At 38.1% G+C, this 21,609-nt stretch overlaps 1 protein-coding gene across 1 annotated transcript; it reads left to right on the top strand.

Moving 5' to 3' along the window:
* Window positions 1-19,396: 19,396 nt before the first annotated feature.
* On the top strand, window positions 19,397-20,338 carry LOC126080565 (putative olfactory receptor 5AK3). Its single transcript, XM_049891759.1, has one exon. It carries the CDS (start codon window positions 19,397-19,399, stop codon window positions 20,336-20,338), a length of 942 nt encoding a protein of 313 aa, XP_049747716.1.
* Window positions 20,339-21,609: the final 1,271 nt, after the last annotated feature.

Below are 21,609 nucleotides of genomic sequence, written 5' to 3'. Positions count from 1 at the left end.
ACATGAAATGTATATTAAATAACATACAAGGAGAATTAGTCAGGAGAAGACTATATGTCTTTCAAATTCAATAGCCCACATAAACTGTAAGCAAAGAGAAAAACAAACAAACAAGCAAATAACTTGAAATCAATGTCGGGTGACCTGAATCTTTATATGTCTATATACGGAAGGAATATATATATATGTCCTATGGGTCTCTATGAGTTTGATGGCACTGGGTTTGGTTTTTGGTTTTGGTATCATTAATATCACACACAAATAAAATTTTGCTGAAGATCATTCAAAAGCAGCTGCAGCAGTGTATCAACAGGGGACTGCCAGAAATTCAAGCCAGATTCAGAAGAGAACACGGAAGCAGGGATGTCAGAGCTGATAGCAGATGGATCCTGGCTGAAAGCAGAGACTACCAGAAAGATGTTTACCTGTGATTTATTGACAAAACAAAGGCATTCGACTGTGTGGATCATAACAAATTATGAATAACATTCTGAAGAATGGAAATACTGGAATGCTTAATTGTGCTCATGAAGAACCTGTACATAGATTAAGAGACAGTCGTTCAAATAGAAGAAGAGAATACTGCGTGGCTTAAAGTCAGGAAAGGTGTGCGTCAGGGTTGTATCCTTTCACCATACCTATTCATTCTGTATGCTGAGCTAATAATCCAAGAAGCTGGACTCTGTGAAGAAGAATGGGTCATCAGGATTGGAGGAAGACTCCTTAACAACCTGTGTTATGTAGATGATACAACCTTGCTTACTGAAAATGTTCAAGAGGACTTGAAGCATTTAGTGATGAAGATCAAAGATCACAGCCTTCAGTATGGATTATACCTCAACATAAAGAAAACAAAAATCCTCATAACTGCAGCAATAAGGAATATCATTATAAATAGGGAAAAGATTGAAGCTGTCAAGGATTTCATTTTACTTGGCTCCACAATCAACGCCCACAGAGCAGCAGTCAAAAAATCAAAAGATGCATCGCATTGGGTAAATCTTCTGCAAAACACCTCTTTAAAGTGTTAAAAAGCAAAGATGTCACCTTGAGGACAAAGGCGAGTTTGACCCAAGCCATGGTGTTTTCAATCGCCTCATATGCACGCGAAAGCTGGATGATGAATAAAGAAGACCAAAGAAGAATTGACGCCTTTGAATTGTGATATTGGAGAATGTTGAATATACCATGGACTGCCAAAAGAATGAACAAATCTGTCCTGGCCAAGTACAACCATAATGCTCCTTAGAAGCAAAGATGGTGAGAATACATCTCACACACTTTGGACATGTTGTCAGAAAGGATCAGCCCCAGGAGAAGGACACCATGCTTGGTAAAGTAGAGGGTCAGCGAAGAAGAGGAAGACCCTCAATGAGACGGATTGACACAGTGGCTGGAACAATGGGCTTAAGCATAACAATGATTGTGAGCATGGCACAGGATCGGGCAGTGTTTCATTCTGTTGTACGCAGGGTTGCTATGAGTTGGAACTGACTCAATGACACCTAACAACAACAACAACAACATATTTGTGTTGTTATTAAGTTGCCCACGAGTCAGCTCCCACTCATGGTGACCTTATGCACAACAGAATTAAAAGTTGTCTAGTCCTGTGCCATCTTCATGATCCTTTGCATGCTTGAGTCCATTGTTGTGGCTATCGTGTCAATCAATTTCACTGAGGGTTCCCCTCATTTTCGCTGATGCTCTACTTTACCAAACGTGGTATCTTGTTCTAGAGATTGGTCTTTCCTGATAACTTATCCAAACTAAGCAAGTCAAAGTCATCCATCCTTGCTTTCTAAGGAGCATTGTGGTTGTATCATTTCTAAGATTGATTTGTTCATTCTTCCTGGCATAAAAAACTCCATAATAATAGTAGCAATAATAGTAGTATATAATAATAATATAATACCACCCAGTTACCATGGACTGCTAATTTGAATGCATCAATTCTTTTGTCTTCATTTTTTATTGTCCAGCTCTCACATGCGTATGAGGAGATTGAAAAAGCCATGGCTTGGGTCAGCTCACTTTAGTCATCAAAGTGACATTGTTGCTTATCTAACTTTTAAAAGGTATTTTGCAGAAGATTTTCCCAATGCAAATGTTGTTTCATGACCGCTGGTTCCGTGGACATTGACTGTTGATCCAAGTAGAATGAAAAGGTCGATAACTTCAATATTTTCTGTATTTATCATGATATTATTTATGGGTCCAGTTGTAAGGATTTCCATTTTCTTCATGTTCTGGTACAATCCATACTTAAGGCTGTAGTCTTTGACTTTGACCAGTCAGTGTTTCAAGTTGTCTTCATTTTCAGCAAGGAAGTTTCTCTCATTTGCATGTTGCAAAGGTGAGGAGAATACCAAAAGGAAATGAGGTATAAGAAAAGTAGACAAAATAGCCAAATCTCTGAGTCTTATATGAAAGAGGAAACAAACTAGTTGTGCTAGGTTCTGGCCTGAGACTGATTAACAATTGTTAGCAATTATCCGTAAGAGGCCTTTCCTTTCTGATGTTATATAAAGTACTAATGGTTTGATGTTGAATAATTACACATTGTTTCATAAATCATCAACCAAACCTTTAGGCTGCTTGGACCCAGCCTAGACTGACAAGAGAGAAAAAAGAGAAAAATATAGACCATGCTTGACTGAATCAGTACTTCATTCATCCATTTATTTGTTTACTTTCAATTACACACATTTACTAAAGGCCTAGATATTGACACTGAAAACCTGTAATTAAACTATACACTATCTCTAGCAAGAAATTTGAAAAGCACCTGGTTTCCTCCCAAAAAAGACTCTACTTCCCAAGGAAAATGAGGGCTAAAATGTGCCTCAACACTTAAGCACGGAGCTGCTAACCAAAAGGCTAGTGGTTTGAACCCATTCAGCGGCTTAGAGGAAGAAACACCTGGCAATTTGCTACTGTAAAGATTATTGCTGCTGTGTGCCATTGAATCAATTCTAACTCATAGAGATCCCATAGAACAGAGTAGAAGTGTTCCATAGGGTTTCCTAGGCTGTAATCTTTATGGTAATTATCAATGCATCTTGATTGCATGTTTGATCAATTTCAGACTGCAGAAGTTGGTAAAAAATCTCCAATTTCCTCATCTTTGGCTTTAGTGTTTGGTGAGTAAATTTAAATAATAGTCATGTTAACTGGTCTTCCTTTTTTTTTTTTTGAACTAAGACTCCATTTTATTTCTCCCAGTCTGACCAATGGCATCTCGATTTAATTTGCTTTGCTTTGACTGCTGATAGTGTGAATTTCTTTTCATGTGATTTATTGACCATTTGCATTGCATTTTTTATGACTCTTCCATATCTTTTATCCATTTTTTCTAATGGGCTATTTGTATTTTCCTAAAAGAAGTTCTTATTTTAGGGCTATTAATTTTTTAAAATAATTTTTATTGAGCTTTAAGTGAACATTTACAAATCAAGTCAGTCTGTCACATATAAGCTTATATACACCTTACTCCATACTCCCACTTACTCTCCCCCTAATGAGTCAGCCTGCTGCCTCCTTCCAGTCTCTCCTTTCATGACAATTTTGCCAGTTTCTAACCCTCTCTACCCTCCTATCTCCCCTCCAGACAGGAGATGCCAACACAGTCTCAAGTGTCCACCTAATACAAGTAGCTCTCTCTTCGTCAGCATCTCTCTCCAACCCATTGTCCAGTCCCTTCCATGTCTGATGAGTTGTCTTCAGAAATGGTTCCTGTCCTGGGCCAACAGAAGGTTTGGGGACCATGATTGCCAGGATTCCTCTAGTCTCAGTCAGACTGTTAAGTCTGGTCTTTTTATGAGAATCTGGGGTCTGCATCCCACTGATCTCCTGCTCCCTCAGGGGTTCTCTGTTGTGCTCCCTGTCAGGGCAGTCATCGGTTGTGGCCGGGTACCATCTAGTTCTTCTGGTCTCAGGATGATGTAAGTCTCTGGTTCCTGTGGCCCTTTCTGTCTCTTGAGCTCTTAGTTATTGTGTGACCTTGGTGTTCTTCATTCTCCTTTGCTCCAGGTGAGACCAATTGATGCATCTTAGATGGCCGCTTGTTAGCGTTTAAGACCCCAGACGCCACATTTCAAAGTGGAATGCAGAATGTTTTCATAATAGAATTATTTTGCCAATTGACTTAGAAGGCCCCTTAAGCCATAGTCCCCAAACCCCTGCCCTTGCTCCGCTGACCTTTGAGGCATTCAGTTTATCCCGGAAACTTCTTTGCTTTTGGTCCAGTCCAGTTGAGCTGACCTTCCGTGTATTGAGTATTGTCCTTCCCTTCACCTAAAGTAGTTCTTATCTACTAACTAATCAGTAAATAACCCTCTCCCACCCTCCCTCCCTCCCCCCCTCATAACCACAAAACTGTGTGTTCTTCTCAGTTCATATTATTTCTCAAGATCTTATAATAGTGGTCTTATACAATATTTGTCCTTTTGCCTCTGACTAATTTCACTCAGCATAATGCCTTCCAGGTTCCTCCATGTTATGAACTGTTTCACAGATTCGTCACTGTTCTTTATCGATGCGTAGTGTTCCATTGTGTGAATATACCACAATTTATTTACCCATTCATCCACTGATGGACACCTTGGTTGCTTCCAGCTTTTTGCTATTGTAAACAGAGCTGCAATAAACATGGGTGTGCATATACCTGTTCGTGTGAAGGCTCTTATTTCTCTAGGGTATATTCCAAGGAGTGGGATTTGTGGATTTTATGGTAGTTCTATTTCTAACTTTTTAAGAAAACGAACTAGTCTTCCTTATAGGCATATGGATATTATCTTATCACTGACAGCATTGTACTTCAGGATAGATCTTGAAATGTTCTTTTTATAATGAATGCAACATCATTCCTCTTCAATATGTCATTCCAGCATAGTAGACTGTATGATTGTCTGATTCAAAATGGCCAATGCCAGCCCATTTCACCTCACTAATGCCTGGGATGAAGGTTTAATGCCTTTGAATTATGGTGTTGTCAAGGAATATTGAATATACCATGGATTGCCAGAAGAAAGGACAAATCTGTCTTGGAAGAAGTATAGCCAGAATGCTCCTTAGAAGTGAGGATGGCAAGACTTTGTCTCATGTACTTTGGACATGTTATCAGGAGGGACCAGACCCTGGAGAAGGACTTCATGCTTAGTAAATAGAGGGTCAGCAAAAAAGAGGAAGGCCCTCAACTAGGGATTGACATGGTGGCTACAACAATGGGCTCAAGCATAACAGCAATCGTGAGGATGACTCAGAGCCTGGCAACATTTTGTTCTGTTGTACATAGGGGTCACTATGAGTTGGAACTGACTTGAAGGCACCTAACAACAACAACAATGCCTAAGATATCAATCTTTATGCATTCCATTTCACCTTTGACAATTTCCAATTTTCTTAAATACTTCATACATTCCACATTCTGATTATTAATGGATGTTTGCAGATGTTTCTTCTTATTTTAAGTCATGCTGCATCAGCAAATGAAGGTTGAAAAAGCTTTTATCCCTCCACGTCATTAAGATTGGCTCTACTTTCAGGAGGCAACTCTTTCCCAATCATACTTTAAGTGTCTTCCCACCCGAGGGACTCATCTTCTGGTACTATATCAGACAATGTTCCACTGCTATTCACAGGGTTTTCACTCGCCAATAGTTTCAGAAGTAGACCACCAGATCCATTTTCCTAGTCTGTCTTAGTCTGGAAGCTCCTCTGAAACTTGTCCACAATGGGTGACCTTGCTGGTAATTGAAATACTGGTGGCATATCTTCCAGTATCACAGTAGCATACAAGCCACCACAATATGACAAACTGACAGACATGTGATTGGAATGTGAAAGTTTGAAACAAAGAAGGATCTGTAGTTAGAAAATATGGTCTTGGTGACCAAAATGATTCCGGAGATCGCATGACAGACATTTGCAAGACCAATGACTTATTCATTGTAAATATCTTTTTTCAACAATGTAAATTGTGACTATGCATGTGGGCCTCACCAGATAGAATACACAGGAATCAGATCGACTACATCTGTGGAGAGAGATGATGGGAAAGCTCAATATCATCAGTCAGAACAAGGCCAGCGGCCGACTGTGAAACAGACCATCAATTGTTCATATGCAAGTTTAAGTTGAAGGTGAAGAAGATTACAGCAAGTTTAAGAGAGCCAAAATACAATATTGAGTATATCCCACCTGATTTTGGAGACCATCTCAAGAATAGATTTGATGCACTGAACACTACTGACAGAAGATCAGAGGAGATGTGGGATGATATCAAGGATATCATGCATGAAGAAAGTAAAAGGTTATTAAAAAGACAGAAAAGAAAGAAAAGACCATAATGGATGTTAGAAGAGACTCTGAAACTTCCTCTTGAATGTAGAGTAGCTACAATGAATGGAAAAATGATGAAGTAAGAGAGCTAAACGGAAGATTTCAAAAGGCATCTTGAGAAGACAAAGTAAAGTATTAAAATGAAATATGCAAAGATCTGGAGTTAGAAAACCAAAAGTGAAGGACATACTTGGTATTTCTCAAACTGAAAGAACTGAAGAAAAATTCAAGCCTCGAGTAGCAATAGTGAAGTATTCTGTGGGCAAAATATTTAATGATGCAGGAGGCATCAAAAGAAGATGGAAAGAATACACAGGGTCACTGTACCAAAAAGAATCAGTCGATGTTCCACCATTTCAGGAGGTAGCATGTGATCAAGAACTGATGGTATTGAAGGAAGAAGTCCAAGCTGCACTGAAGGCATTGGTGAAAAACAAAGCTCCAGCAATTGACGGAATACCAGTTTAAATGCTTCAACAAATGAATGCATTGCTGGAGGTGCTCACTTGTCTATGCCATGAAATGTGGAAGACAGCTTCTTGGCCAACCAACTTGGAGAGATCCGTATTTGTGTCCATCCTAACGAAAGGGGATTCAACAGAATGTGGAAATTATCAAATAATATCCTTAATATCACACACAAGTAAAATTTTGCTGAAGATAATCCAAAAGCGTTTGTAGCAATGCATTCAGAGGGAATTTCCAGAAATTCAAGCTGGATTCAGAAGAGAATGTGGAATGAGGGATATCATTGCTGATGTCAGATGAATCTTGGCTGAAAGCAGAGAATAACAGAAAGATGCTTACCTGTGTTTTATTGACTATACAAAGGTACCGACTGTGTGGATCATAACAAATTATAGATAACATTGGGAAGAATGGGAATTCCAGAACACTTAATTGTACTCATTAGGAAGCTGTATATAGAACAAGAGGCATTCGTTCAAACACAACAAAGGGATACTGTGTGGTTTAAAGTCAGGAAAGGTGTGCGTCAGGGTTGTATCCTTTCACCATACTTATTCAATCTGAATGCTGAGCAAATAATCTGATGAATTGGACTATACGAAGAAGAACACAGCATCAGGATTGGAGCAAGACTCGTTAGCAACCTGCGATATGCAGATGACAATGAAAATGAAGAGGACTTGAAGCACATAATGATGAAGATCAATGACCACAGCTTTCAGTATGGATTACAACTCAACATAAAGAAAAAAAAAATCTTCACATCTAGACCAATATGCAACATCAGGATAAATGGAGAAAAGATTAAAGTTGTCAGAGATTTCATTTTATTTGGATTCACAATTAACACTCATGGAAGCAGGAGTCAAAGAATCAAACAAACTATTGCATTGGATAAATGTGCTGCAAAAAACCTCTTTAAAGTGTTGAAAAGCAAAGATGTTACTTTGAGGACTAAGGTGCACCTGACCTAAGCTATGATATTTTTAATTGCCTCATATGCGTGTGAACACTGGACATTGAATAAGGAATACTGAAGAAGAATTGATGCCTTTGTTTTATGGTGTTGGTGAAGAATATTGAATGTACCATGGACTTCCTGAAGAATGAACAAATCCGTCTTTGAAGAAGTACAGCCAGAGTGCTCCTTGGAAGTGAGAATGATGAGATTTCGTCTCTAGTACTTTGGACGTGTTATCAGGAGGAACCAGTCCCTGGAGAAGGACACCATGCTTGGTAAAGGATCAATGAGATGGATAGGCACAGTGGCCGTAACAATGGGTTCGAACATAGGAACGATTGTGAGGATGGTGCAAGACCAGGCAGTGTTTTGTTCTGTTGTACATAGGGTCATTACATACATGTACATTATGTACATGGCACCTCATGGGAGCACATCACCAGGTCTTTTCTCCCTTGGAGCAGCTTGTGAGTTTGAACTTCCAGTGTTTCGGTTAGCAGATGAAAACTTTAACTATCGCACGACCAGGGTTTCTCCATAAAGATTACAGTATAGAAAACATTATGGGGCAGTTCTATACTGTCGCATGGGGTCATTATGAATCTAACTAGACTTGATAGCAACTAACAACAAAAACAAGATGTGGGACTCATTCACAGCCTAGAATAGTAGTCAAGAAGCTGAGAGAATCAACTGGAATGGCAGCTGGAGCCAAGGCAGAGCAAATACACATAAAGTATATCCCAAAGTTCAACCATCAGTAGGAAAACCCCAAAATTAGAAAGCCGTTAAATCACCTGTTGTGTTTTCAGATAGGTAGTATGGATTGTCTCTCTCAAATTTCACTCCTCACTTCTTCTAAATGAAGAGGTTAAAAAACTCAAAACTACATTTCCTACATGTCTTTGCAGCTTGAATTCTGAATGCAAATCTGATTTACTCATGGGAGGTTTGGAAAGTAGAAGTGACTCAAAGACCATCTTCTTGCTGACAAGCAAGACAAGGGAGATATGACTAGTTAGATGTGGTTCCAATGGGCAGACTCAGGATTCCAGTGTTTAGTCATTGACTACAGAGTATGAGAGACAACTGTGGTGGTGGCAGCAACAATAGGAGTAGCAGCAGCTTCCTGCCTTATGGGTCTCAGCTTCCCTTATGCATTCCTGAAATCCACTCCTCCATCCCCTCAAAAGATTTTGTATGCATCAAATCCCCTTTGTTAAATCTCTCTCCGCTTGAAATACCTTGTATGGTTTCTTTTCCTAGAACTCAACTTTGACTAATACACTCAACATGACAAACATTCAGACACTTTCTGCTCTTGGACAGCACCAGAAGTGTTCTTGAAAATAACAGTCAAGAGGAAAAAGGGCAGCAGGATGCCCAAAAGTCTCCAACATTAATGGTAACAGGGTTTATAGGAGCCTAAAGTAAATATGCAAAGCTCACTCACTCCTGGCATCAAAACCTTGTAGATCCATTATACTTAGTACTGAGTTAAACAAATGAAAACCCAGTGTGGACAGTTTCCATATTACACAAATACCAAACCAGACTGGCTGCATGAAAATCACGTGGGGTTTTTTCTAAAGAAGAGATCTCTGATAATAATTCCTAGAGCTTTTTATTCAGTATATCTAAAACAGGGAATTTTTAAGAGCTTCCCAGGATCTTCTGATGCTGTACTAGTTTGTGAAGCAATAGGCTATGCTACCTCATACATGAAAGGATTAAAAGAGAAGACTTCCTAAGGATAATTGAGGTGATGCCTAGTTACACCAGAAATGTGGTGTCATCCTTTTTTTAGTCTATGGTTAATGTTCCTCTTCTGTAGTCTCCCTAATCATGGTCTGATACATCCTCCTACCAGGAGAGATGATTGTCCCTGCCAACACAGAAGAATTGAAATGAGGAAAATAACTTACCATTCTATTCCCAATATCAAGCATGTTCCTAGCACATCATAGTTGTTCAATAAGTATTGTTGAATAAATAAATAGATAAATGAAAGGACAGGCCAGAAACCTAGGCAGAACAAACTCACATGAGCCAGAAGCAGTAAACTGCAGCCCAGTACAGCTGTTCGTGGGATGAAAAGTGCAGCAGCAGACAGAGCCTATTGAGAATAGCAGAGTTTATTGGGCGCAGCACTGCCTGTAACAGCATCATGATAGCATTACTGGAAATAAACACAGAGAATCAAGATTTAAGTAAATCTCTGTAATTTCACATGAAGATGGGTAGGATGAAAGAACACAAGAAATAGGTAGGCAGCTATTCCCTCAGACCCTTAGTACCTTGAAGTTAGCAGTTTTTAATATGTATTTTATGGAATAGATATACACACACCAGCTTGGTAGCTGAGAAAGCTATCACAGATCTCTTTTCAAGAACTCTTTTATTTGCCTTGTTTCTTATTATTTATGTTGTTTTGCTTTATTTTGTTTTGTTTTTGATGTGAGATGTACTTGTGTGTTAGTGATAGAGAGAAAGAGAGAGAAAGAAAGAAGAAATATGGACAAAAATATGTAACAACATAAGGTAACTATGACCTCAAAGAGGATATGGGCAAAGATGTCAGAGAAGGATTGGGTACTTCTGGCAATGGATGCTTGAGTATTGTCTCCATTATCCCTCTCCAGAAAAATCACACAGTTTATGGCTTGATCTTTAATATTAACATGATTTTTTTTTAATGTAGTAACTGACTAATGAGATTAAGAAAAATATCATCAGATTACTGCCAAAAGTGTTGGTGCTAGCAGGTGATGACTTCCCATCACCATAGTGAAAGGAGTAAAAGGAGAGGTGGATTGGTGAGAAGTAAACATGACAGTATCTCAGAAACCTTCCAGGTGGAATAGAATAGAGTGAAAAGGCACCACTTTCTAAGACTTAACATTATGCCAAGGTTGTATTTGTCATTATAGTCACATTTTACTCTCCAGTCTGATGGGAGTGGCACATGGTAAGCAATGCTGATCACTACCAGCAAGTTCAGTATGGATTCTTCTAGTACAGTCAGCATTGGGTGAATCAAAATGCAATAAGAATAGTGCCTTGCACTTGGTAGATATAAAAAAAAATTTTTTTTAAATTTTAATTTTTTTTGTACTTCGTAGATATATAGACAATAAATTCAAATGTATTGAGCACATCAGTCAATATTGATTAAATAAGTGAGTGAAAGATACAATTCTTAAACCTATGAAACCTGAAGTCTGAAGTGTCAAAGAGGCTCAGTTCTTGCCCATATTCACTCTGTTAATAAACCCTGGACTCAGGATTTGAATTCAGGCAGAATGACTCCAAGAGTTCATGTTTTAAACCCCTATGGCATTCAACAGCTTGCCTGTCCTTCTAGAAAGAAAACCAAGGAAATGGCTGTTTAAGAGTTCATCATGCACACTGGGGCATCACCAAATACAAGAAGAGGAGGCCAAAAAAGTTGAATTTAAGGCAATATTTTGGTGTTCAGGAAGACTTCTTACCATCTACTGCCTGGGGGAGAAAGGATTTCAATCCCGCAGAATCTCTCGGCAGGATTGAGTTTAAGCAGGATCCATAGAGAACCCTCTGTACTGGTGGTCTGGAACTCAGGGTAAAGGCTGTGGACTTCTTTCTGCTAATGGCCACCACAGAGTTCATAAAGTGAGGCATGGAGTTAACCAAGTTAGAAATGCATGTAAGTGACGTTGGGACAGAGCTCCAGTTGTGAGTCAGGACTGTGTCAGGCCCCAGAGAGTCCTCAAGGTATGTGCCAATGATGACAGCCACAGCACTGAAAAAGGGGCACCCAGATTTGGAGAAGCCTTCTAACTATGATAATACCTTTCCTGGCAAATTCCTTCCGAGTTCAAATGTACGTTCCCATGTTTCCCCCACTTGCTTTTTCAACACCATTGAGGCAGCCACGTCTGCTGTCATTAGCACAATTTTAAAGAGGAGGAGACTGAAGTCAAGAGTAAGTGAAGATCAAGGATTTAAAACCAGGTTTTCAGAATCCCAGTCCCTCCCTGTGCAAGGACAGATGGTCTCTAAGCTCATGTAAGTAAACATGACCCAAAGTCCCTAGAGTACAGAAACTAAAAAAAAAAAAAAAAAAAGTCTGCTGGAAGTGTCAACTCTACACATTCAACTAAACCACTAGGTGGGAGATTCTCCTGAGAACAGGTCCTAATCCCACAGCCCTAAAAAATACAGAAATATCACTTTGGGAGCTATTGGTCTGCATCAGGTGTAGAAAGGGATATTCTAATATAAAAATAATTTCAGAAAAGTAACTCCTATTGTATTTTTTTCTAAGCAGATACAAAATGCTGTAGTGCCTGGAAGACAAATCCAAGTCTTGACATCAGAGAAATACACCAGCCATTTAATCCTTGCCTCTTTGCAGCACTGCATCTCCAGAAAAGTAAGGTGGGAGCAGAGTAGCAGGATCTGCTTGCTGACGGGGTGAGTTGGGAGTACTGTGGTCGCTCAGCACTAAAAAAAATGCCTTGGACACTGTTGATAGTCAATAAAAGTTATTTTAGTCGTGTTTACCAGCTAACACTTTGGGAAAGAGAGAAGTCAGGTCTATAGTTTGTTTAAGAATATCTCTGAAAGGAGTGGAGGAAAAGTCAGTAATGCTTGAAGTGTAGAAACTGCTGCTAATTAGAGCAACACTGACTTAATTGTACATAAATAGGAGTCTCTTTTGCCTCTCACCCCTAGCTTATGGGCCGTCATCACCACGCTTTTGCTCAAGTTTCTTCCTCTGCTTGGACTTGCCTTCCCTGGCAGTACCGATCTCCATCTGATATAACCCCAAAAGTGTTTTTGAAACCGAATGTGAAAACACTTATTTCAGGAAAGGTGTATAGACATCCTAACCAGATGAGACCTTTCCCTAAATTAAAATCAAACAGCCTTTGTTATGCATTTCCCTTTAAGCAATACCGCTGTTAGGGTCTTTGGCGACACAAATGTTTTTTGCTCAACAACTGACTTAGAAGTTGGGACTTCGAACCTGCCCAGTGGTGCTGCAAAAGACTTCCACAAAACCCCTGGTGTACTGCTTCTCTAAGGATTACAGCCAAGAAAACCCTGTGGAGCACAGTTCTACTCTGTAACACGTGGGGTCACCATGAATTGGAGTCAACACATGGCTACAGGTGTGTTTTTTTTCTTTTTTTTAAAAAGTTTTTGGCATTTAACACTGGCTTTTATCACAGACAATCAACCAAAATGTCTTGAGGACCGTGGATGTAACTCACCATTATAGGTCTTAAGTCTCTGCACATAAATTTCAACATATGCGGTGCACGATTTTTCTTTTGAAATGAATTGATGCTTTTTAATCTCGTAGTCTTTTCTCTAATGTCTTGTAAACAGGTGTGGCTTTGATTTAATAAAACTATTTTGTTGAGCTTTGTTGAATATTGGGACTCTTTTCATTGCCCAAGGCACCTGAACTCACAGATCCAAATGAATGTAGTCCTTCAACTTGGGCTTGTAGGGTACGCACACTTGTTTCCTGATTGCTGATAAAAACATTTCAGGAACTACTTCAGTGAACTGACTGCCTCCTCACTCTTATGAACAAATCAATCACATTGGCTCCTTTTGTCTATTGAACTGCTGCAGCTCTAAACACCAGGAAATGAATACAAATCTTGAATTTTAAGATAAAGATTTTTCATAGAACGTGACCCCTAAAGGCAAATAACTTCATCTAGAACTCAGCCAAAGAATGGCAATATGTTTCAATGCCGGAGTTAAAACTGGTAGCGTGTCCACTTGCTGAGAGACACTGTTGTTAGTTGCCCTTAAGTCCTCCCCTTCCCCCACTCATGGCAATTCTATGCGCTACAAGATGTATGGCCCAGTGCCATCCCAATGATTGAATTCGGATTAGATTGCTCAGACATAGTATGTATGTAAACTGTGTTTTAAAGGCATTTTAAGGGATTAAAAAGTTTCAATGAATATTTAATAGTTACAAAAAGTCTCATGGAATATACAATGAAGCCTGGTAACTACCAAATAATTGCAATTCTAAAATACCAGTACTTTAAAAGCTTCAGTGTTATATCTTACTGTAATTAGTCAACTAGCTCTTTTCCTCAACATTATGCTTCTAAGATTCAACTGAGAAATGTTGTTGTTGTTGTTAGGTGCCGTCGAGTCAGTTCCAACTCATAGTGACTCTATGCACAACAGAATGAAAGACTGCCTAGTCCTGTGCCATCCTCACAATCTTCGTTGTGCTTGAGCCCATTGTTGCAGCCACTGTGTCAATCCATCTTGTTGAAGGTCTTCCTCTTTTTTGCTGACCCTCTACTTTACCAAGCATGATGTCCTTCTCCAGAGACTGATCCTTCCCGATAGCATCCAAAGCACGTGAGATGAAGTCTCGCCATCCTTGCTTATAAGGAGCATTCTGGCTGTACTTCTTCCAAGGCGGAGTTGTTCATTCTTTTGGCAGTTGATGACATATTCAATATTCTTCTCCAACACCATAATTCAAAGATGTCAATTCTTCTTCAGTCTTCCTTATTCATTCTCCAGCTTTTGTATGCATATAAGGCAATTGAAAATACCAGGGCTTGGGACAGGCCCACCTTAGTCTTCAAGGTGACATCTTTGTTTTTTAACACGTTAAAGAGATCTTTTACAGCAGATTTGCACAATGCAATGTGTAGTTTGATTTCTTGACTGCTGCTTCCATGGCTGTTGATTGTGAATTCAAGTAAAATGAAATATTTGACAACTTCAATCTTTTCTCCATTAATCATGATGTTGCTTATTGGTCCAGTTGTGAGGGTTTTAGTTTTCTTTATGTTAAGGTGTAATCCGTACTGAAGGCCGTGGTCTTTGATCTTCATCAGTAAGTGTTTCAAGTCCTCTCCACTTTCAGCAAGCAAGGTTGTGTCATCTGCATAACGTAGGCTGTTAATGAGTCTTCCTCCAATCCTGATGCCCCATTCTTCTTCATATAGTCCAGCTTCTCAGATTATTTCCTCAGGATTCGAGTTGAATAATTATGGTGAAATTATACAACCCTGATGCAAACTTTTCCTGACTTTAAATCATACAGTATCGTCTTGTTCTGTTTGAATGACTATCTCTTGACCTATGTACAGGTTTCTTATGAGCACAATTAAGTGGTCTGGAATTCCCATTCTTCACGATGTTAGCCATAATTTGTGATGATCCACACAGTCGAATGCCTTTGCATAGTCAATAAAACACATGTAAACATCTTTCTGGTATTCTGTGCTTTCAGCCAAGATCCATGTGACATCAGCAATGATATTCCTGGTTCCTTGTCTTCTGAATCCAGCTTCAATTTACGGCAATTCCCTATTGATGCACTGCAGCAGCAGCTTTTGAATGATTTTCAGCCAAATTTTGCTTAAGTGTGATGTTAATGATATTGTTCGATAATTTCCTCATTTGGTTGGATCATCTTTCTTTGGAATAGACATAAATATGCATATCTTCCAATTGGTTGGTCAGGTAGCTGTCTTCCAAATTTCTGGGCATAGATTAGTGATTACTTCCAGTTCTGCATCCGTTTGTTGTCTGTTCTGACATCCATTTAGGTCTTTTCTTTCTTTCCTATCTTTTCAATGACTTTTGCTTTCTTCATGTATGATGTCCTTGATGTCATTCCACAACTCATCTGGTGTTAGTTTTCAGTCATTAGTGTTCAACACTTCAAATCTATTATGGAGATGGTCTCTAAATTTAGGTGGGATATACTCAAGATCATACTTTGGCTCTTGTAGACTTGTTCTAATTTCTTCGGTTTCAACTTGAACTTGCATATGAGCAATTTATGGTCGGTTCCACGGTCGGCCCCTGGCCTTGTTCTGACTGATGATATTGAACTGTTCCATTGTCTCTTTCCACAGATGTAGTCGATTTGATTCCTGTGTATTCCGTCTGGTGAGGTCCCTGTATATAGTCACTGTTTATGTTGTTGAAAAAAAGTATTTGCAATGAAGAAATTGTTGGTCTTACAAAATTCTATCATGCACTCTCTGGCATCATTTCTATCACCAAGCCCATATTTTCCAACTACTGATCCTTCTTCTTCATTTCCAACTTTTGCATTCCAATCACCAGTAATTATCAATGCATCATGATTGCATGTTTGATCAATTTCAGACTGTAGAAGTTTCTAAAATTCTTCAATTTCTTCATCTTTGGCCCTAGAAGTTGGCGTGTAAATTTGAATAATAGTTGTATTAACTGGTCTTCCTTGTCGGGGTATGGATATTATCCTATCACTGATAGAGTTTTACTGCAGGATAGATCTTGAAATGTTCTTTTTGAGAAAGACATTACTCTTCAATTTATCATTTTCAGCATAGTAGGTCATATGATTGTCTGATTCAGAATGGCTAATACCAATCCATTTCAGTTTACTAATGCCAAGGATATTGATGTTTGTGCTTTCCATTTCATTTTTGAAAATTTCCAGTTTTCCTAGATTCATACTTTGTACAGTCCATCTTTCGATTATTAATGGCTGTTTGCAGCTGTTTCTTCTCATTTTGAGTTGAGCCACATAAGCAAATGAAAGTCCCAAAGGCTTAACTCCATCCATGCCATTGAGATTGACTCTACTTTGTGGAGTTAGCTCTTCCGCAGTCTTCTTTTGAGTGCTTTGCAACCTGATGGGCTCAAATTCCAACACTATACTAGACAGTGTTCCGCTTCTATTCATAAGGTTTTCACTGGCTAATTCTTTTTAGAAGTAGACCACTGAGTCCTTCCTCCTAGTCTGTCTTAGTCTGGAAGCTCAGTTAAAACCTATCTGCCATGGATGATCCTGGTAGTGTCGCTTCCAGCATCACAGCAACAGACAAGGCCTCACAGTATGACAAACTGACAGACAAGGGAGGTAAATTCTTGTCCCCTAGGTATCTAAAGATGATATTATGTTCTTTATGTTTACACTTTCTTTTCTTTGCCAACTTGTTCAAATCCTCATAAAAAAATAGAATAGCTATTTACTGAATCCTTCTTAAGATCCCAGCAATCATTTTCCTTTAATATACAGCTTGATTTGGTTAATGAATGTGTATTTTTTAAGGAATTTGTATTTCTATTAACAAGTGAGATTGACTCTAATGTTCTTTTATCATATTTCATTCGCTTTAGTGTCAACGTATTAGCCTCGTGAAATGAGTTAGGGAATGTTCTGTTTTGCCATTTTCTGGAAAAGTTTCTATAAATTAAAATTAGTTGTTCCTTAATGTTTGGTAGAAATTTGCTATAACATAATTAGACCTGGAAGTTTTGAAAGAGCAGATTTTTAAATAGTAATTTAACTATTTAATGTTTTAAAAAGTATGTACATATTTCATTTTGTTTTTATGTTTTGGGGCATTATGTATTTCTAGAAAATTGCCCAGTTAATCAAGGTTTTTGTATTTATGGACATAAAGTTGTCCATAGTAATCAATGTCTTTTCAATAACTCTTCTGTCAGGTATTATGCCCTCTTTTCCTTTTTTAATATTTTTGTGCCTTCTTTTTTTTTTCTTGCACAGCCTTGCCAGAGATAGTCAATTATAAGAATTTTTTTTCAATAAGCCAACTTGTTACTTTGTTGACATTTTCTTGCTTAGTCTCTATTTTATTAACTTGTACTCTCGGGGTCATTTGCCTTTATTTATATTTCTTTTGAACACAGATTTATTTCTAATTATTTTTATCATATCAGTTTGTATTTCTACTTACCATACTTTCTCTTTCCTTCTGTTTCCATTATCCTGTGTTTTGTTGCACTAATAAATTTTTCTATATTTGCTTTCTTTCTGTCACTTATTTAGAAGTTATATACTGTATATATGTTTGATTTTGTTACTTTTTGATGATGACATTAAGTTTTATCATCCATAGCTGAACTCCCAGAGACCAATGCTAGATTTCAGAACCTATGCCCATATCAGTTTGGCTTCAGCCTCACTCGTCACTCCTTAATTCAATTTAACACCTGGTTCACTGAGATTTTTTTCTTTAATTGCTTTACTTTCCCCTCTTCCAGAGTATCTTCCACCAACTACCCTCATGCATATTTGCCCCATCCTTTCCTTCTTGCCCATGCTCAAATATTTATTGTAGATTTTTCGTTAACTCAAGTTCCAAATTAATTCATATCCACACATGTACACACACAGACACACACAGACACACACAGACACATACACACCCCAACTATTATCACTCCTTATCCCCTTAGTCTGCTTTATTAAAAAATTAAGTATTAGATAAAAGCAAAATAACATTTATAAAATAATATATATGGCATAAAGTACCATGATGCAACAAAGACCCTGTACCAGCAACCTAGATAAGAAGGAAAATAATTTTTTTTTTTTTGATTGCTTTTGACTGTTCTGGGAAGACATATATATGAGCTAGAGACAGGAATGGATTTCATTTAAAAATTTGCTTAGAAGAACAATTCATAGTGCAAAAAATTGATTAATTACTATTTTAAATTTAACGATTTGTGGTCTATAAAGGATATCCTAGACAAGGCTAATAGATGACAAAATGTGAGGAAATCTTTGTAATGCTAACAACTAACAAGGCATTAAAATCTAGCATAAACGATGAGCATGTGTAAATCAACTCAGTAATAACATTGGCAAAATATGCGAACAGGCAATTTACAGAAAAGCAGAATCCCATAACTCAAAGGAGAATATTAGACAATGATCAATTCACTAGTAATTAGGTAAAAGAAATAAAAATGACGTATAACTGTACGTCTATTTTCCTGGCCAAAACTTAGGCAACGCCAATGCCCACAAGGCAGTGACAGTATGGAAAACAACCATGCAATTATTTTTAGTATTCACTAGTACATCCATTCTGGAAAATAATCCAGCAATACTTAGTCAAGTTAAATGTATGCATTCTTGTAGGCGCAACAATTTTTTTTCTAAGAATATACCCCAGAGAAAGTTCCACACAGAGTTATTTGTAGTTGAGGCAAGTTTTAGGCAATCTGGTATCCAATCACTAGGGAAGCAGATAGGTAAATTATGGTGGATGGAAACCATAGAGCAGTGGTACACAAACAGTGGTACATGGACCAGCACCAGTCTGTGGATATTCTGTTACTTGTCTCTGATGAGATAAGGACAGAAAGTGAGATTGAACAATTAAAATTTTATACAATTTTCACAATGCTGGCTGAGGCCTTTTACTGCTTTTTACAGAAGTATTGGTCCAGAAGAGATTGTAAATTTTAAAAAGAATATTGAAGTTCACCATAAATAGTAGGAGATACACTTCTGCAGAGAACTGTTCAAGGTGATCCACGATGGTTGGATCAGAGTTAGCAAGGAAAGGAAAGGTGTAAGATAGAGATAAGCATATAAATTGCAGCAAGATTTAGAATTTAAGACTATTTTAATTAAAATATATACTGCATAAAGGAAAGCAAAATTAAAGTGTGTTTTGTATGTTCCTTAGTTGCTACATAATGAGATGTCCATCTTATTGTGCCCTCAGAACAACTACTAGTCCAGAAAATTCCCTTGAACTGTACATCATCTTAGCTTCTCTGCTCTTCTTTCCTTGTGACTTTTCAGCTGATATTTAAACTTTGCTAACCATGGATCTAGAAAATGGCACTGAAGTGACTGAATTCGTTCTCCTGGGATTTACTGCTCAATACAAGTTTTGGCATGTCCTCTTCATAGTATTTCTAGTGTTTTATGTGACTTCCCTAGTGGGTAATATTGGGATGATCTTACTCATCAAGATTGAGTCCAGCCTTCACACCCCTATGTACTTCTTCCTCCAGCACTTGGCTTTTGTTGATCTCTGTTATTCCTCTGCTATCACACCCAAGATGTTGCAAAACTTCATAAGAACAGAAAAATCTATCTCTTTCGTAGGATGCTTGGTACAATTACTAGTCTATGGTACTTTTGCAACCAGTGACTCCTACATCCTGGCTGCTATGGCAATGGACCGCTATGTGGCCATCTCTAACCCACTCCGCTACCCAGTAGTCATGTCCCAGAAAGTCTGCATTCGACTGCTGGTTTGGTCATACCTCATGGGTTTCTTAACTGCTGCTATAAACACAAGTTGTACCTTTTCATTGAGCTTTTGCAAATCCAATGTAATTAACCATTTTTTCTGTGATGAACCTCCAATTCTTGCCCTTGCATGTTCTGATATTTATTTCAACATTATGCTAATAACGGTCTTTGTGGGGTTTAACTTAACGTTCACTGTGTTGGCTGTCATCTTTTCCTACATATTTATCTTTGGCACCATCCTGAAGATATCTTCTACAGCTGGGAGGAAAAAAGCCTTCTCCACATGTGTCTCCCACCTGACAGCAGTAACCGTATTCTATGGGACTCTCTCTTATATGTATCTACACCATGGTACCAATAAGACTCAAGAACAGGAAAAAGCAGCTTCTGTATTTTATGGCATTATAATCCCCATGATAAATCCCCTGATCTACAGCCTAAGAAACCAAGATGTGAGAGACGCTCTAAAAGGGATCAGAAAGAAGTGTTTCCAGTTTGAGCCTTGATTTCTAACTTTCAACACAATTAAACAACCAGACCAACAGTACTCTCTTATTTCCCAGCATCAGAAGATGGGGCAAATGTTTGTGAGATACAAAAGTGTTCCTTAGTTATGCCAATCATATCCAAAATGTTTTGAAAAACATTTCAAGTGATTAAATAAGTTCATAATTTGTGTTTTTGTTGAACACAAAACATCCAAAAAGATCTTCAATATTGCTTTTGTACATTTGTGATGATCCCTTTTCTCAACTACCTGCCATCTAAAAAGAAAAGAGTAAGATACAATCAATCTTGTATAAGTACCCCTATTGACTAGATTGTAAAGAGGCACCAAAACAAAAATCTTTCTTGGTCTTCTCTTGATAGGTACTGTTACTCTGGTACCTCTTTCATTACTGTAAAGAGAAAATTGAATGAGCCATTTCTTTGGAGAAAATGTGCAGAAAAGAAGAGGAAAGAAAGGACAGTTAAGTGAATTCTCAAAGATGTTGGGGTATTAGGAACCAATATCCTTTTTTTTCCTGTATGGTCCTTAACTAAGTAGCAAATTGCATTGGTAAATATAAGTTAAATGTACAGCTATACCCCACAAGTGTACATCTTAGGAAAAGAAAACCTAATGCAGAATTTGGTGCCAAAGAGAACTACTTTTCCCAACCTTTCCAGGAGTTCCACATCTATGGGCTTAGACAAGAACACTAGGATAGGAAGCCAATTATAACACAGACAATACCAAGAGAAAGCACATGGCACCTGTTCCTGCAGCAGATTACACTACAGGAAACTCTTTGCCCACATAGGGTTCTTGGCAACTTCCCCACCCTGTCCTCTGGAAACTGAAGCCTTAACTTCTGACTGGAGCGTAGCAAATCTTCTCTAGAAAGAGGAAAGAGTTCTTTATCTTTACTAACCTGAACCATCTCTAGAGAGGGAGCTGTCTCTAAGCTTTACTATCCTGGTATGTCTCCTTATACAAACATCCTTAAATTGGTTATAAATACTTTTAGCCAGGGAAACTAGACTGCAGAAGTGTGAAATATTCATGCAGATTCAGTGTACCAAATAATAAGGCTTTAGCATTCATACAGAAAAAGAAAAACAAGAAATAGATGGACAAAATAAACACAATATTAATATTAAATATTAATTCACCTAGTCCAGTCTATGACAAATGAAGTTGACATAATTATTCAAGTTGTACAAGACCTATTTGACATAATTAATAAGGTTAATCAAATTTATAAATAGGAATTCTATATTAAAACCCACCATT

The sequence above is a fragment of the Elephas maximus genome, chromosome 7, assembly GCF_024166365.1.
Source record: "Elephas maximus indicus isolate mEleMax1 chromosome 7, mEleMax1 primary haplotype, whole genome shotgun sequence".
NCBI classification, from domain to species: Eukaryota; Metazoa; Chordata; class Mammalia; order Proboscidea; family Elephantidae; genus Elephas; species Elephas maximus.
The sequence above is the reverse complement of the archived record's forward strand: the minus strand, read 5'-3'. Positions and strand labels throughout refer to the sequence as shown.

Bases quoted from the DNA above. Each gene is read 5' to 3' on its own strand.
- LOC126080565 (XM_049891759.1), top strand. From the start codon at position 19,397: ATGGATCTAGAAAATGGCACTGAAGTGACTGAATTCGTTCTCCTGGGA.